The following is a 17,725-nucleotide window of genomic DNA, read 5'->3' on the forward strand; positions in this document are numbered from 1 at the left end:
GAGTGCCGTGGCGTCAGCCTAGCTCACAGCAACCTCCAGCTCCTGGGCTTCAGCGATCCTACTGCCTCAGCCTCCCGAGTAGCTGGGACTACAGGCATGTGCCACCATGCCCGGCTAATTTTTTTTTTTCTATATATATTTTTAGTTGGTCAGATCATTTCTTTCTATTTTTAGTAGAGATGGGGTCTTACTCTTGCTCAGGCTGGTCTTGAACTCCTGACCTTGAGCGATCCACCCACCTCGGCCTGCCAGAGTGCTAGGAATTAATTATTGTTAAATCACCTTTATCATATTTAGGAAATATTATTTTTCTAATTAGAGTATTACTATGAAGATCTTTTAAATAAAATTAAATGCATTAATCAATTAATAAAATCATATGGTTCTGCTCCTTTAATGTACTGACAATGAAATATCCCGCTAGGTTTCCCACTACAGTTGAAATATTCTTGCAATGTTAGGAAAAAAATCATGATAGATCATGTTGTGATATTTTCTTAATTCACTACTAGGTTCAAATTTTCAATATTTTATTGTGAATGGTTTCTTCAATTGTTGACTTTAATGGTTTTCTATGACCTAAATTGTTTGAATAACATAAACATTAGTTATTCTTTAAAGCAGCAGTCCCCAACCTTTCTGGCACCAGGGATTAGTTTCATGGAAAACAATTTTTCCATGGCAGGGAGAGCTGAGGGGTGGGTGGAGGGGAACTCAGGCAGTGATATGAGGGGTGGGGAGCAGCTGTGCGACCCAGTTCCTAAGTTTCAGGGAAGACAATTTTTCCTCAGGGTGGGGAAGTAGGGGTTGGAGGCGGAGCTCTCCAGCCCAGCTGGTTGGGGACTGCAACTTTAAAGGATAAAGCAACATCAAACATGGTGCAACTTTTAAAAATTATTTTATTTTATTTTTTTATTTCAGCATATTACAGGGGTATGAATGACAAATGTTTAGGTTACATATATTGCCTTTGCCCCACCTGAGTCAGAGCTTCAAGCATGTCCATCCCCCAGACGGTGTACACGTTATCCGTTAGGTGTGAATATACCTACCCATCCCCTCCTCCCTACTCCCACCTGCCTGATACCCAATGAATTTTACTACTATATGTGCACTTAAGTGTTGATCAGTTAATACTAATTTGATGGTGAGTACATGTGTTGCTTGTTTTTCCATTCTTGGGATACTTCACTTAGTAGAATGGGTTCCAGCTCTATCCAGGATAATATAAGAGGTGCTAGATCCCCATTGTTTTTTGTGGCTGAGTAGAACTCCATGGTATACATATACCACATTTTATTAATCCATTCATGTGTTGATGGGCATTTGGGTTGTTTCCACATCTTTGCAATTGTGCATTGTGCTGCTATAAACATTCTAGTGCACACATCCAATAAAGGGCTGACGACTAGAATCTATATAGTACTCAGGAAAATCGGCAAGAAAAAATCAAACGACCCCATTAAAAAGTGGGCAAAGGACACGAACAGAAACTTTTCAAAAGAAGACAGACTAATGGCAACAAAAATATGCAAAAGTGCTCAACATCTCTAATCGTCAGGGAAACCATAGTGCAATTTTAATGCTAAATTATAAGAATCATTCTATTTTCTTCTATTATCTGTTCAGGTTTCTAATTCTTCTTGGTCCAATTTTTGAGAATTATTATTTGCTAGAAAATCAGTGTCTCTAGACTAAAATCTATGTTTCTAAATTTGTACATAATATTTTTTTATAACTTTTCTAATAGCAAGTATAACTGCTGTTATATCTCTTTGTATTTTCTAATATTATAAATTTTGTTTTCATTTTACCTCATTTAGAATGAATTGACAGTGGTTTAGTTACTTTATTGATCTTTTCAAAGAACTAGCTTTTTGATTTTTTGTTTGTTTATATTTAATTTTTCCTTTGTTCTAGTCTATTAATATTTTTCCTATTTTCTAATTTTATAATTTTCACATGATTTCAGCCTGCCTTTCAAAATACAAATCATTTATGGGCAGATATTTTTCTTAGAGGATAACTTGAGGTAAATTTTGGTATAAAATTATTGATCTATATATTAATTTTAGTTTTGAGGTAATCATTCATTTAAGGTTTACTCAGAAGAGAATTTGGTGATTTCTGAGAGGCTAATTTGTGGGGTCATTGGTCAGTGATTTGTTGTTGTTTTCTACTTGATTTTGGAAACACCTCAACTTTTTCCTGTGTATTCAGCTTCATGACTGATTTTATCAGACAGTATAAACTCAAGTGACTGAATATTCTACATTTTCTCTTTATATAATTATAGGATCTAGTTTATTAAATCAAGCTTAATGGTTCTCTTTTTGAAATTTTTATCATTGCTTATTTTTATTCTACTTGATTTGTCTAAGAAATTCCCATATATATTTTATAGTTGTGATACTCATGTTATATAATTATGATTATCTATAATTTTCTAATATTATAAATGAAGCCATTATATTTTAAGTACATTCCTTAGGATAGATTCATGAAAATAAACTTCTCAAAGGACATAAATACTTTAAAGCTATGGACATATACTGCTTTATTGATTTACAGAGGGTTTATAGCCATTTAACTATGATTGGCAATGGATGAAAACATCTATCTCAACACACCCGGATAATCAATCAGGATTATTATTCTTTTTAAAGTTCTTGCTGATTTGAAAGTACAAAATGGTGTAACAGTACATGAGGTTAAACATTTTCTTTTCTTTTTTTTTTTTTTTGAGACAGAGTCTCACTCTGTTGCCCGGGCTAGAGTGAGTGCCGTGGCATCAGCCTCGCTCACAGCAACCTCAAACTCCTGGGCTTAAGCGATCCTCCTGCCTCAGCCTCCCGAGTAGCTGGGACTACAGGCACGTGCCACCGTGCCCGGCTAATTTTTTTTTTTTTGTATATATTTTAGTTGTTTGGCTAATTTATTTCTATTATTTAGTAGAGGCGGGGTCTTGCTCTTACTCAGGCTGGTCTCGAACTCCTGAGCTCAAACGATCCGCCCGCTTCGGCCTCCCAGAGTGCTAGGATTACAGGCGTGAGTCACCGCGCCCGGCCAAACATTTTCAATAGGCATATTAGCAGTCGTGTTTCTTCAGAGACTCTAGTGTTTTCCTTTCTTTCTATCGGTATTAACACTATGAATTAAGGATTGATAAATAATCACAGGTTTCTTCTGTGTATGTACCTTAATTTTTTTTGTTTGACACAGATAATTTTACACTCTTTTGTGTGGTAAAATCTATTAAGCCTTTCCACAATGATGTGTTTCATTGTGACTATGTCACAATGTGACTTCAGTCTACTACACTACCAACCCTGCTTTAGTCTTTCCGCAACATAATAACTGGAGTGATCCTCTTAAAAATAAAAGTCAGATCATGTTACCTCTAGGCTCAAAACCCTCCAATGGCTGCCTAACTCACTTTAAATACAAATTAAGCTGATCATAATGGCCTAAAAGACTCCACTTATCTGGCTTTGATTTCTCTCACTTCATTTCATATGTCTTTCCCAGTCACTCATCCATCTCTGAACACCCTGGCTTCCTGGCTGGTTGTCTTTCTGACAGGAATATACACAGATCTCTGGGCTTCTGAAATGACTCTTCCCTCTGTTGGAAACATTCTTCCCCTGGACATAACTCATCATTCCTTCTCCTTCACCTACTTCAGGTCTTTACTCATGTTATGTTCTCAAGAACAAGTCCTTCCCTGATCATCCTTTTAAAATTATAACCCATTGCTTCCCCTACCTTAATGATATTCCCCATTTCCTGTCCCAACATTATTCTTCTCCATAGCACTTTCCATGATATAGGGTATATTAGCTTATTCATTTTTAGTGCCATTTCCCCTCAATAGGTTATATAATCCACAAGGGTAGAGATTTTAACATGTGTCCCAAGGTTTAGAAACATGCCTGGCACATGGTAAACTCTCCAATAAATATTTTTGGAATGAATAAATATGTGAACAGATTTTATAGCATCATAAAAACAAAACTTGACAAGGATTTAAAGAGAAAAAGCAGTTTTGATATACATTTTTTTTTTTTAAAGAACTTTAGGATACTTACCCTTTCCAGGGTAAATGTCCTAACAACATATTCAGCAAGTGGTTCCATTTCTACACAAGTTACTTTGAAGTCACCATAAACTTCAGTATCATCAGGCCAATATTTATAGCATTTAACCTAAATGACAAAAAGAATATATAAGTAGACCTGAATACATAATACATATGAGCCAAGATGATTTAATTCCTATGATAACTCTTTAGGTCCTAATTAAAATACATTAAAAAAATCTATAAATGAGAAAAAAAATCTGTTACGTAATAGTCTTTGTATATTCTCATAAAAAATATACAAGCTTGATCATGCAATTAGATTCTAGTATAAAATCAAAGGTTATTTTATTACTCAATAAGTAATCAAATAATTTTTAAGCCATTGAAGGTCCATTTAGTAGCATTCCATTGAAATGCTATGCCTATACGTTTTTTAAAAAAATTGGATGATATTCTAAGTATGTTATATGTTGCTTTATACTGTATTCATTTTCATGACAACAAAAGAAATCTTTTTTTCCTCTTACCCGGCCAACCTCAACCAAATTTGTAACCATCACAATGCAGGCAGACTGTTCTTGCCAGATCATTCTCCAGAAGTCATATACTGTTTCATGAACTGGGCCTATGAAGAAATTAATTTCAATATTATATTATCAAAGGGATTTTGTAGTTAGTAAGGAGTTTAATTAAGATAAAAAGCAGAGTAAACTAAATAAGACAAAACTATAATTAAAAGTCTAACACAAAATGTCATGGAAAGTACTTAAGTTCAGTTCCTATCTAAATTCACACTATAGGCAAAAACATACACATTTACAAGATTTATTTTTTCCTCCCAATTTGCCTTCTGTACTTTCCAATTCAGAAGATGATAGCACTGAGGCTATTTATGTCTGTTACTAGGTCACTTTAATGCATCTTCAAATATATGTGAAAAATAGGAATTCTTATGCCACCATCAAACAATCAGCATATATTACCAATTACATAAATGTCCATCATTTATAAATAGCACATGTTTAGGGGTTAATGAAGAAGTATCCTTACATATAAAGACACATCCTAATGTCATATATTATCATCTCCAAACTGCAGAAGCATGTGCTGGGCTATACTCTATTCAATACCATAAAACTAGAATACTGTTCACCACTATAGCTGGTCTTTCTAACTTCAAAGAATCTACAATTACACTCGATTTCTCCAAAGATATGTGAAAACACAAAATGACTTCTGTCAACAGAGCAAACATAGCTTTTGTTTTACTTTCCTCTTACATAAAACAGATGTGCAAGTTTGTCTTCTGAAGACCAGTAGTAAATTTGGAGAAATCACTAAAGATAGTTTTTTGTTTGGATACTTTATTCCCCAATGTACCACTATAATAAGATTTTCCTTTCTTTTTATGTTCCATGAAGAATGAACCTGACTAAATTCCCTGTAGCTCTCTGTTTTGTCTCAGTCTTTACTTGTCAGGACATCGTTGGAAGACAGCATAATATCTCATTATAACAATATTGGTCTTGGGTACTATTAAACTATGCTGCAAGAAGACAGGTAGCTTATACAAGATGAAGCCACTATTCTCTTTCATCAAAAATAAGTAATTCCTCTGCCCACCATTACTGACTAAGGCTCTGAAATATCTGGATAACAAGGACCAAATCACAAAAACTACCAGCAGCTTCTCTTTTACTTTTAATTAAAAAACAAATCAAGCTTAAATTTATGTAAGTCTTACATAGATTTAAAAAAATTATACTATACAAATGAGTAAAGAGCAAGTGTTAGAAGAGCTGATTTTTTCCAGTTAATTAAGATAATATTGCAAAAACACCGTATGGATGAATAAGCAAGTTTGTTTGTTCTAAAACATTTAACAGGCAATGTTTTACCTTGGGTTGCAATGTAGTGACTTGGTCTCTGGTAGCCCTAAAATAGGAGAACAAATTGGTTATCATTTTACATCAGTATCAGAAATAAATGAATGAAGGCATAAAAAGATGAAGACAACCACCTGTTAAGATTAAGTTATAGTAAAAAGTCCAGAAATGAGTAGTGAACACATAGTTCACTTCTCAAACCTATGTTTTCTGAAAGGTAAACATAAAACAAAATTAAATATTTAAAGGCTCTAATTAGAATATATATTGTATAATTGAGTTTGGTTTGCTATGGAATAACCTCATACATTTTGTTTGATTTCACTAAAGTGTTTATGCCTTCATGTTAATCTTTAGTCATTCATTCCTAGTAAAAACTGTGTTTAAAAATATTAATTCTCATTTTATCATTCAAAAGTACAACACACTGCATTACAAATGGACGAGGACATATTAGAACCATAAAAAAAATAACAGAACATTCCAATGTTAGAGCTGGACAATGCATGTGTGCATCAAATCAAAGTCCTGCTGAGATTTTTAGAGAATATTCCTGTTCTATAATATGTTCAGGAATCTGCAAAAACTATTTTGTGTGTGCTACTAAAGTTAACTTACACACACACAATTACAGGTACACACATATATAGGGAAAGAAGAGTTTTTAAAAATTCATCTTATCCTGAACAAAAGTTTAGTACTTTTTCCCCCCAGTGTGCCAAAAGTTTCAATAAAGAAATGATTCTTCATGAGGAATAAATTGTTAGTTGCTGTCAATTGGTTGGAATTGCAATAGACCATGAGTTGCAAAAATGTTGATGATATGATAGGGTTAAGTTGTGAATTTGTTGTGCATTTACCAAAGGGCTTTAAGTCTGTGGTATAATCTGTCCACATTTTGGTGTGGGCAACTCAATACACATATAAATGCATGTGAACTGAGATCTCCAACCTAAAAATTCATAGAGTGAGCATTACGGTGTTGTAAATTTGGAAGATTTCTATTTCTTAAAATATCAACATAGTACAATGTTTTATGGAAAAATTTTTTCCAAGCTTTATGAGCACTTCATCTGTTCTTAATGAAAAATATACCAATTGTAGAATACTTATGTCTTTTAAGAATAATGAAATAATGGGAAAGGGAAAATTATGAAACTGTGTAGTCATCAGCCAAAACACACTGGGGTCTTAAGAAAAAGACTGGAAAACAAGTCTTATTTAGAATATAGTCCTATTGTATAAACTATAAAGTAGTATAAGGAGCCTCCAGTTTACATGTCTTGGCAGAAAACCAGGTTGAACTAAATAGGTAAGAACAATTACAAATTTGTCAGAGAATTGCTGATTTTTTTTATTTTCAAGGTAGACCATCAACTTAGTTTTCCATGATGACATGTCTGATAAATTTAAATATTGAATGAAAGATTGTGATCACAAATTTAACCAATATACTCATATGCTATACTTAATACATTAATTCAACTAAGTAAATAATTACAATTCATAAAATAACTATAAACCATGAACCTAAGAGATGTGATAAAAATTATGTCCTATTTATGGAAATTAGAAAAAGTTGGGTCCTAAGTTTCATTTAAGTATATAAATGTCTACATATATGCAATACTTAATACTTCTACCTTTTGTCTTACAATTATCCATATTTTGAATCAATTAATTTCAGCACACCTAGGTTTTAACTGTTAAAGACATAGGTGAAGTTTAATAAGTGCTAAATATGTGCTAAGCATTGGGCTAAATGCTCAACATGCATTACTTCATTTAATTCTCACAACAAAGTGATAGGTTATTACTATTATTATTGTCCCCACTGTAAAGATGAGGAAACAGGCACACAGAAAGAGGTAACATCCCCAAGATCTCCAGTGTGATTTTGAACCAGGCAGTATGACCCAAATAGCCTGTCTTCCTTACATGTATTATAATATTGCCTCCTTAACAATATTTTATATTTTATTTGATAATTACTTTCCCTTATATAAAGAATTTGCATGTAGATATATATGTAACTAAAATTTAACAGTGGAATGTGTGATCAAAACAAACTTTTTCATTTGTGTGATTCGATATATATGTGTGATATGGATATTTTACAATTACAATTTAGTAATTATTTTGCCTGAGTAATTTTATTACTGTAAAGTAATACCACACACCACAAAATAGTCTCCCTACTCATTTTTAACATCACAAGTCAAATGTAACAAGGAAAATTTCAGCAACACTAAATACACATCATACTATCCAGCTTCTCACATGTTTGGGGAAGGGTAAGAATAAAAGCCAGAAACAGAAATCATCAACAAATAAAACTCGAGTACATAATAAATTGTCAAAGCTAAAAAGGGTCCTGTTTGTCTCAACAAGAAAAGGGAAGGAGGTAAAATAGATCTTTACACATGTAAAAGAATTACAAAAAATGAACATAGATATACTGTATGAAGCTAATTAGGTGAAGCATGCAGAGATAACTAGTAGTAAGCATTAGTAATAACTGTAATTAAGAATATTTATATTAAATATTTATAATAGGGTGCTGTTATTTACATATAGTGATACTTACATCCCTGTACAGCCAAATCTACAGCCCAAACCAAAGTCAGGTGTGAAAGAAAGCACAACAACGTCAGTAAGTACTAGGACGTAGAACAAGGAAAAGTGTACAGTTTGTTCTTTATTTTAAAAAGCTAGCAATCACTTTATAGGTAACAACAATCAAAAAAGTTCATATATATAAGCCAATAAAATGGACATACTGAACTATAAACATACTTACATCGATATAGTTGGCATTAATGTAATCTGAAGAAGGATCATCCTCAACAGGTTGCAGAATTACTCTGGAGTGATCATCTAAAATTTTTAATAATAGAACACAAGCTGTTAAATTTTCCCCCTGTTCTGAGACAATGTTATAGGTAAGACACTAAATAATTGGTTCCCAATAGTCTATCCATAGTATACGACCAACAAATTAGTCATTTGGAGAAATACAAGAACCTTAATGAGCTCATTACTTATTACAATTATAATATTCTGTAAATAAAGTTTCAGTGACTTGCATTTTTATAGTTAGGAAGATTTTAGAGGACATGATAATGTCTGATACATCATCATTTGAGTCATGGACTCACCTAAACAACCGAACTTGCCTTACTTATAATTCGGCTTCTTAGTCATGATTTTAAATGGGTGGGATCATTTTCTTCTGCACTTTACAGCAAATGAGCCACAGAACTAGAAAGTGAATTTTGAATTCCTGCTCTCAACTTCTTATTCACTGAGAGTCAAAGTTAAATTTTGATGTATTCATAAGATACTTTAAAATAATTTAAATTCTGAATACAGTGGTCTAAGTAAATCAGCAACTAGTTACAAGTTACGCTATCTGCTACTTTCCTTACTGCTCTTATAGTTTTGTATGATAATGACTTTATTTATCATGTGTACATATAATGAAGATTTAATCAGCAGGAAGACCCTAATGATAAATAACATGGAGCAAGTGGAGTTCACACATTGGCTCTAATAAGAATCAAAGGCATGTGGAAAGAATAACACTCCAACCTTCAATATGTTTGGTGGGAGTGAGACAGCAATTTACAATGAAAAGATCTTTCCTTTCCATTATCCTGATATTCTTAGCTGTTTAATAACACCCATGTATTTATGTACAAACATGAAATCAAACAGTAAGTTATCTCCATGGGGTGAAGAGTCTGAGTCAATTTAATTAATGAGGATAATGACAACTTCAGAGCCACTGCTAATACCAATGCTGTTTTAATATTAATAGATTACTTTGTAAACAGATGCGCCACTCTCTGGGATTCTCTTGAAGTTTAAAACCATATAAGGAGTTCGGTATTTATCTTTATACATATAATATTTACATTCAGCAAGAACTGTATGGGCACTTACATGCTATAATGTTTCCATATCTGTTTTTCGCTCTATTTTGATCTTTTTTAGCTACATCCCAAGATGCTGACTGTCCTTCAAAGAAGCTCTGGGGAAAAAAAATAAACAAGCAGACTGAATTTAATTCCTTTTTAAAAAATCTGGTTTATCTGTTTTGAAGATCTAAATAGTAAAAGCCATTTTGTCAGAGAGAGAGTCCTGTAGTAGTAAACAAGTTTTCATTCTCAGACCTCAAAGCTGGTTTGTTGGACTCGTACTTGTTCATCTTGGATTGGATTGAGTTCAAAATAAAGACAAGAAATAACTTTGGAGAAAAAAGGGACCTTGAAAGTATTTCGAATTTAAGATCACTGTATCTTTGTGAGATAAAAGTAGAAAAAGCATCATTCTTTTCAACACATACTGAATAATGGTGCATCAAAAACTGAAAAAAATTCTTTTAACGAGTATCATTTAAATGTACATTCTTTAGCATTTATAACAGCAAAAAGGAAAGCTGTTTCCCTCCATAATTATTCATTAAATCATATGCAGTACAACACATTTCAATTTCTTTGAAGATCATGACTGAGTCTTTACAACAAGGGACCACATGAAAATTAAAGAGAGGCCTCTTCTCCCAGAATCTGGGAACAGATGAATGTGTTGGTTGGTTTAATTACTATATGCAGCAATTTAAAATACGGGTATAGATGTCTTTTTGCTGAAAAACTTAAACTTTGCTCAACACAGGAAATGGGGTCTTCAAAGAGCCATCGGTCTTTGAAGTGAGGTACACAGGAATACACATGAAACGAACAAAAAGAACCAGCTCTGGCAGAATATTCTAATTCCTTACACTTATTTTGTTAGCACAGCATCATGTTTCTGGTATATATATAAAATTAATTTTTCCAAATTGAAAGAAAATTTTATTCACTCCCAAATTAAGGTATACAAGTAATCTGTAGATAAAATGTAGAGTTTTAAAAATTCTTCATGAAGTTGGATATATTCAAGCAAAGTGCTGCTTGAATTCTTTCACTTCAAATGTGTGTGTACTGTGGTGTGTGTATGGGGAGTGGCTTGGCTTCCTTCCAGGCCCCAACATAGCATTTTTCAGTAAGTGAAGGGTGGCAAAGGAATTTTTCCTTTTTTGCTATATTATGTTTAGTGGAATGTTCAGTTTTAAATCACTTCCTTTGTAAGATAAATCCTGGTATTTTGGTTTGAGTAGGAAGGGGAAACCAGGTCGGAAGAAGAATTTCCCACAGCCTTCTTTTGGCTTACTTAATGCTGTTTACCAGATTTTCAGTGTTCTGTTTTTCTTCCCAGCCACCGTCAACCAATAATCCACAAAGTAAACTGAGAGTGGCAAGTAGTACATACAGAGCACAAAGCTTCATTTGATTTCTCAATCAGAGGGTCAACAAGCAAAGAGGCAGAGAAGTACCTGCTACTTAAGTCATTCAAGTGATAAAATCTGTAATGGTACAATGGGACTCAAAGTATCTTGCCACTTGATTTTTGACTGGGGACATATAAGGTTTAACAAAGTGTTTCTAATAACAGTGAAATAAACTATGTGATCCAACATTAAAAATTCTTATAATGAATTTGGGCTGAGATATATCTCTGGGAAGAGCTTTTTTCTTTCAATTCCCTCCCCCTTCCCATATACACACTTGATTGTACACTCAAACACTGGATTAGAGACCCTATAGAGCAGTCTGTGCCTTTTAAAGGGAGGAAAAACGTTAACTTCCGCTGAGTATCATGGTTAAAAATCAAATTCAATACAGTATTAAAGCTTTCACCTCATATTCCTCTTTGAACCCATAGCTGTCTGATGTCTTCATGAGATTAATGTGCTGCAGTAAGTCGGCTACCCTGATGGCTGGGTGCAGCTGGCCCGTCTGGTAAGGGGATTCCGTCCCCTCGCAGAGGTAGCGAGGAACATCGAGAAGGCGACTGGACTCTGCTGTGGCGCTGTGGTTCTCATCTGGTATTTTTCAGATTCCAGAAGATTAAAAAAGAGACAAAGTTATCTTGTTTAATATATAGCCATGCAAAGATTTTAAGACCTTAAGACCTTTCTGATAACAGGAGGAAGGGAAAGAAAAATACCAGACAGTATAGGCCTAGGGCAGCATCCCCACAAAGACAAAGCTCAAGGTTTGAGATCAGAGTGTATCATGTGTATATCAGCAACACAACAGATGCTGTGAGATGCAGGGAGACATCTGATCCACTTTTAAAAAGCGTAAGTGGGAGATTTTGCTGAGTTCTTATTTTTTCTTGCATCTGCAGTCAAAGCAGTAACAAGATGTCAATTAGAGAGGTGTTTTCACTGCCCATTAAGCTGAACAAACTCCTTCCCACCCACATCCCAACCTCCCTTAGAAACCCAACTTAGGCAACCATCCCAAGGCTGCTCTTGCCCTGGTGGCCCTGCTGTGCCCTACCACCTGGGGCTTCTTACCACAACACTCTGGACTGGGAAATGTGAGCATTCTACAAGATCACCCCAACTCCACTCTGTCTGCTACCCAGGCTGCACACGCATTTATATTCAATCTCTTCCTCCTTGATTTGTTATTACGTTGTTCTTATTACAAATAGATTTTGAGGCTCCTGGGTACTGTGTAAGGAAATCACGGTATATCTGTAGCAAAATGTGGGTGTCTTGCCTGGAATTGTTCCCTGGCCCACCCAGACTGAGTTATAAAGCTCCTTTATGTTCCCATGACTTCCTGTTCTCATACATGTCATTTCACTTGCCCTGTATTTAATCATTTATTTACTTGTTTATTTTCCTCACTAAATTCTGAATAGATTGTAGAGACAAAGTCATATTTTTCTTTTTATTCCTATTGCCTGGTGCATAGCACTCAATAAATATTTCAATGAATGAATTATTTGAAATCCACAGACTCCCTGACCACCCACATTTAAGTGTAGGACCAATCCCAATTGTATCATTGGCTTAAAATGAAAAGAAACTTTTAATTCTCTTTCTGTCATAAGAAGGAAGAAAAGTACAAGAACATTTTGCCTATGAAGAATAAACAGTATTTTAATGACCAAAGTACTAATCATTACAATTAGAAGCATGCTCATATTTATCACATTTAAACTTACCACTTTAAGAAAAAAACAAATGTTTTAAGGGGTGTTACTTTGAAAAGCATTATAACTACTATACTCATTAACAGAAGAGAAAGTACACTTTTAGGGGAACTTTTGTTTTTAATGATAATGCATACTGTAGAAAATGATATTTAATTAACAGTTAAACATATTTCAAGTGCTGGTACATTTGCCTGTTCTATCACCAACTCTACAAATAGGATATGGCAAAAAATGAATTGTTGTCCCCATGATAAACATTTTTTCTTCCTGGAGAAGGAAAAAAAAAAAGAACCCTACAATCAGATTTGTGTGCCTCTATAATTTTAGCTTGATTGCATTTATCTTTACTCCCTCTTATTAAGCTGAATGCATTTTTTTTTTGCATTCACTCCTAAAAATACCACAATGAATCAAAAATCCCTAGTGGATTCTGTTGTGACCTAACCACCCAAGTGAATTTATGCCTTTTACTCAGGTTTTGACCACCCTTCTACACACAAACATTTGCTAGCAAACATGATTCATGAGAGTTTCCTCTTCTTACTATGAGACCACAGTCAATTGATCTACATTTGTTAAAATATTACAATCAATAGACTGACATAAAGAATATATACATCTCCTCAGTAAAATTAAATTCAGAAGCAATTGATTTGGGCACTATTACAGAATATAGTTTAAGATAAGGAGTAAAGAGAACAGATAACATTAGAGAGGCAAAATGCAATCACCCAAGCTGGAAGAAGGTAGCCAGGGCTCAGAGGAGCCCAGAGCTCACATTGTACCTGCTGCAGCAGCAGAAAATTTACAATTGTAAAAGGCTCAGTGAGAAACACAGAATTCAACCATATTCCAAATCTTACAGATGATTGTGTCCCAATATGAAATAGACAGTGCCTTTTGTTTTGCATTAAGCTTTAATACAGTAGTACAATCAGCAGTAAGGTCTTTAAAATCATCACATATGAATTATTAATCTCAATACATTTCCACCTCATTAAACCACCTAATAATGTGACTAGTAGTGAGGGTACATGTACTAATCATTATCCTTATTATACATTTAAGAATAATAACTTCAAATATATCCTTGATTGAAAGGTTTTCTAGAGTTCTTTGAAATACACTTACCTGTTATAGGGACTTAAACCCAATGAAGCAGTAAAACACAAAAGAAAAATATGAATCAATATGAAAAGTTTCTAAGCCCTTTTAAATCAGTATGTAAATATTAATATCAAGCAATATTTGAGATGATTTCAGAAATTGCGTTATAAGTAAAGAATCAATTGGATGCAAAACTGTAAACATCACAACCCCAAGAATGATAAAAAATGCAACAAATCATTTCTACATCTACTATGATTAATGAGAGATTTAGCTTTTAAAGAATGCCAATTTTTTTAAAAAAAACAACCAGCTTGACTTTCAGAATGAAATAAAATGCATGATGAATGTTTATATAACTGCATTTTACGACTCTATTGTGTTAAATCTAGCCTTCCTTAAACACGAAATCCCTTTTCACAGGGAAAATTATTAAAATAATTGTATAAACTTTATAGTTTGTAAAACTCACACACATTATCTCATTTTCTCTTTACAAAACCTTGTGAAAAAGGCATGGGAGGAATTACTATGTTGGTTTAAAGATGAGAAAGCAAAGATGTAAGGTGTTTTTATGAGTTCATATTGGAAATCCACAAGAGGACTGAGACTTAGACTTAATTCTACATACATGTAGAAAATGACTATAATGAAATCTTAACATTTAGGCAACTATTTTTTTCTAAAGACTTTCTCAATATTTTAATTGAAAGTACTTATTAATTTGATACTGACAGCCTTCTACAGTGCTCAACAGAAGATGACATTTCCAGAGGCATTTGGTGCCTCCCCACTGATCACTGTTTATATGTTACATGATCAGGCCACCCCGAGGGACAAATCCCCCAGTTCACTTCCCTGTCATTATTGGTGTGGACATCAAAGAGAGAAAGCAGTCAGAAACAGGAGCATTGACTTTCAGATTCTTTCAGCATATATATTTTTGTATCAATTATAAAATTATAACTTTTAATTGTTTATTTTAGGGAATAAGAGGTATATTTTACTTAACTGAGTCACTGGTATTGCTTCAAAATATTTTTAAAATGTAATTGATCATTGAATAGATGGATAACAAAATCATGAATAAGATGTAAGTTTTATGTTCACAAGAAATATTAAATGTAAATAACAAACATGACACTTGGGAATTTTTAAGATATATTTATCTGACAATTTCCATATTTCTTTGGTTAAATCTTAATTAGAAATAGGTAAAACTGATATGGAACTTATGAACATAGAGGCAAGCTGGTCATGAATCATATAATTAGTCAAGGAATAGAGTAATCATTGAAATTAAACCCATTCCATTCTTAAATATATAGCTGGATTTAAAAATTAATGTAACTTATCTGAAAAGCCTTAATCATCACTAGCAATAACAGTTGTCTAGATGTTATATGGTGCTAAACCAAGTGGCTTGTTCTAAATTTCTTGAGACAACACTACTTATATTATATAAGGTTCATGCAGAATGCTGAACCCTGCAAAGACTCGAACAACTTTACCTACATTTATAAATTCCTAATATAGACAAAAACTAAAGCAAATGCACACAATCATAGTGCTCACTTGTAAATGTGTTATTATATCACTATAAAATAGGAAGATCTAGAAAATCTCTATCAAGTAGACTTTTTTATATGAACTGGTTATGCAGGCAGCACCGGTCCCTGAGATATGTGCATTTCAGTTCATTCTATTATACTAACTTTGATATGTTAACATTAGTCATACATTAAGGGCCAGGGTACTTTTGCTCCAAACCTAACAGAACCAAGAATTTAAAAATACATTGCTTTAAACAGTATACCTTGCTAATGTGATATCCACTAGATCTGACTGGGTTGAACAACACAGCTCTTTGATAAGATCATGGCTATATATTTTCAAACTCAAGCTGCTTCCTGCACTGTAAATAATTACTATGTGGACAAATGCAAGAAGGTGTGATCCATGCAATAAAAAGATGATAAAGATTTAGAGCCTCACCTAACACAGCAGTCGGTACAAGTGGATCATTGGGCACTGTAGGAAAATAAAGCTCATGAAGGAATATATTGCTCTAAAGTTATATTTTAACATCTTTTTCTTTAAAATAGATTTATGCTTTCTTAAGAAATATAATTATTAAACTTTCTCTGATTACTGTATCCTGCAAAGGTAAAATTCTTTCTTCCAGCTTGGGTTATCTCTAAATATCAAGAAAAGTGTATCCATAATTATAGTTCAGTACTCTGTTCAATTTAAAAAGTCAGAAGATTCAACTTGACATTATAACGATTATAAAGTTAGGAGAAAAGAAACCATGCATTTTAGATCTATCAAATGTAAGGTATTTAGAGAAGTAATTATCTCATATTCATTCCAAATAAATTTTTTCAGTTAACTGTGGGAAATAGATTTAATCATTTCTCTAAGTTCATAAGTGGATATTTATAGTTACACTGCTGAATTCAAACTTCCTAATAAGGTCCTAACGTAGGCAATACGTAAAAAATTGGGGGAACCAAAATGCTTTCAAATATGTAATTGCTTAAATATTAAATCAAGTAGTTAGAGATGATAAATCTATATTTTCAGCAAAACTAACTTTCAACAATAATAGTATTTTATGCTATTCTCTATCATTTATCTTATAGTGAAATAAAAATAAAATAGATTAGAGAGGTCCTATCATGATTAAAGCTACGTTCCCAAATGACTCATCTATAGCATTTTTAACTACTAATTTGGTATAGATATATATCATGGAAAATGACAGGCTGCATTTAGGGACAATAATTACTGAAAAATTTCACCAAGCTGAACACTTCAGAAAAAAATTCCCTCTTTGAAAAGACATAAAAACATATAACCCATAAATACTTTGTTTGCAATCTTACTATACGACACATGCTTGTAATTCATATAGGTAAAAAATAGTCGTATTATTTACTTCTTTCCTTATACCCATGTTTCCTAAACTGGGATAAGCATATCTCTGGGAGCTTGCAAATGCCACAACACCCAAGATATATAAGGCCAACAATAAACCCGATTTGCCTACCTCAAGCATCAATTTTACTTAAGGATTTGAAGAAACAAAGTTAGGTAATTTAGCTTAAATTTAATTAACTTAAAATTAACATAGGAATAGATGAGAACACAAAATTCATAGCAAATCTGAAGATAAACAGTAGTATCAATCTGGGATAATTATTCAAATCATCTGCTGTTAAACATCACTTTAGTGGATATATTTTAAAAGCCTTGCCTTCAGAGATCAACATTAGAAATTCTTAAGGTGGACAGTTAGATGGATGAATTTCACTATTGTCTGCAAAGCCTCCAATTCAAGTATATTTTTGTATTTCATACTGGATATTTAAGAGCATGTAGATTAATCTCGCTCCTAGTTAACTTTTTAATGGTGAAATTCTCCTAAAGTTCATAGTAGACTATTTTAATGGAATGATTTTACCCATGCCAGTAATTCCCAGAAAGAATTATTGTTTTCTCTTATTGCAAAAGAAACTATTTTACACAAAGGAAGATGCAAATGGAAAAATAATTATAAATTCTGAGATGAACTAATTTTATGTAGGCAATC

The 17,725-nt window shown here is 33.2% G+C and overlaps 1 protein-coding gene across 3 annotated transcripts in view; it reads right to left on the bottom strand.

The window, feature by feature from the left end:
* The window catches only part of PTPRK (protein tyrosine phosphatase receptor type K), a 503,601-nt gene that overhangs the window by 16,999 nt on the left and 468,877 nt on the right, over positions 1 to 17,725 (bottom strand). For all 3 annotated transcript variants that reach the window (XM_045544333.1, XM_045544334.1, XM_045544332.1), the window contains exons 16-21: positions 11,709 to 11,893; positions 9,913 to 10,000; positions 8,768 to 8,844; positions 5,980 to 6,016; positions 4,609 to 4,706; positions 4,089 to 4,205 (exon numbers count right to left, since the gene is read on the bottom strand). In XM_045544333.1, coding sequence (XP_045400289.1) covers positions 4,089 to 4,205; positions 4,609 to 4,706; positions 5,980 to 6,016; positions 8,768 to 8,844; positions 9,913 to 10,000; positions 11,709 to 11,893 — 602 coding nt within the window. The remainder of the gene's footprint in view (positions 1 to 4,088; positions 4,206 to 4,608; positions 4,707 to 5,979; positions 6,017 to 8,767; positions 8,845 to 9,912; positions 10,001 to 11,708; positions 11,894 to 17,725) is intronic.

Source organism: Lemur catta, chromosome 2 (genome assembly GCF_020740605.2).
Source record: "Lemur catta isolate mLemCat1 chromosome 2, mLemCat1.pri, whole genome shotgun sequence".
Classification (NCBI taxonomy): Eukaryota; Metazoa; Chordata; class Mammalia; order Primates; family Lemuridae; genus Lemur; species Lemur catta.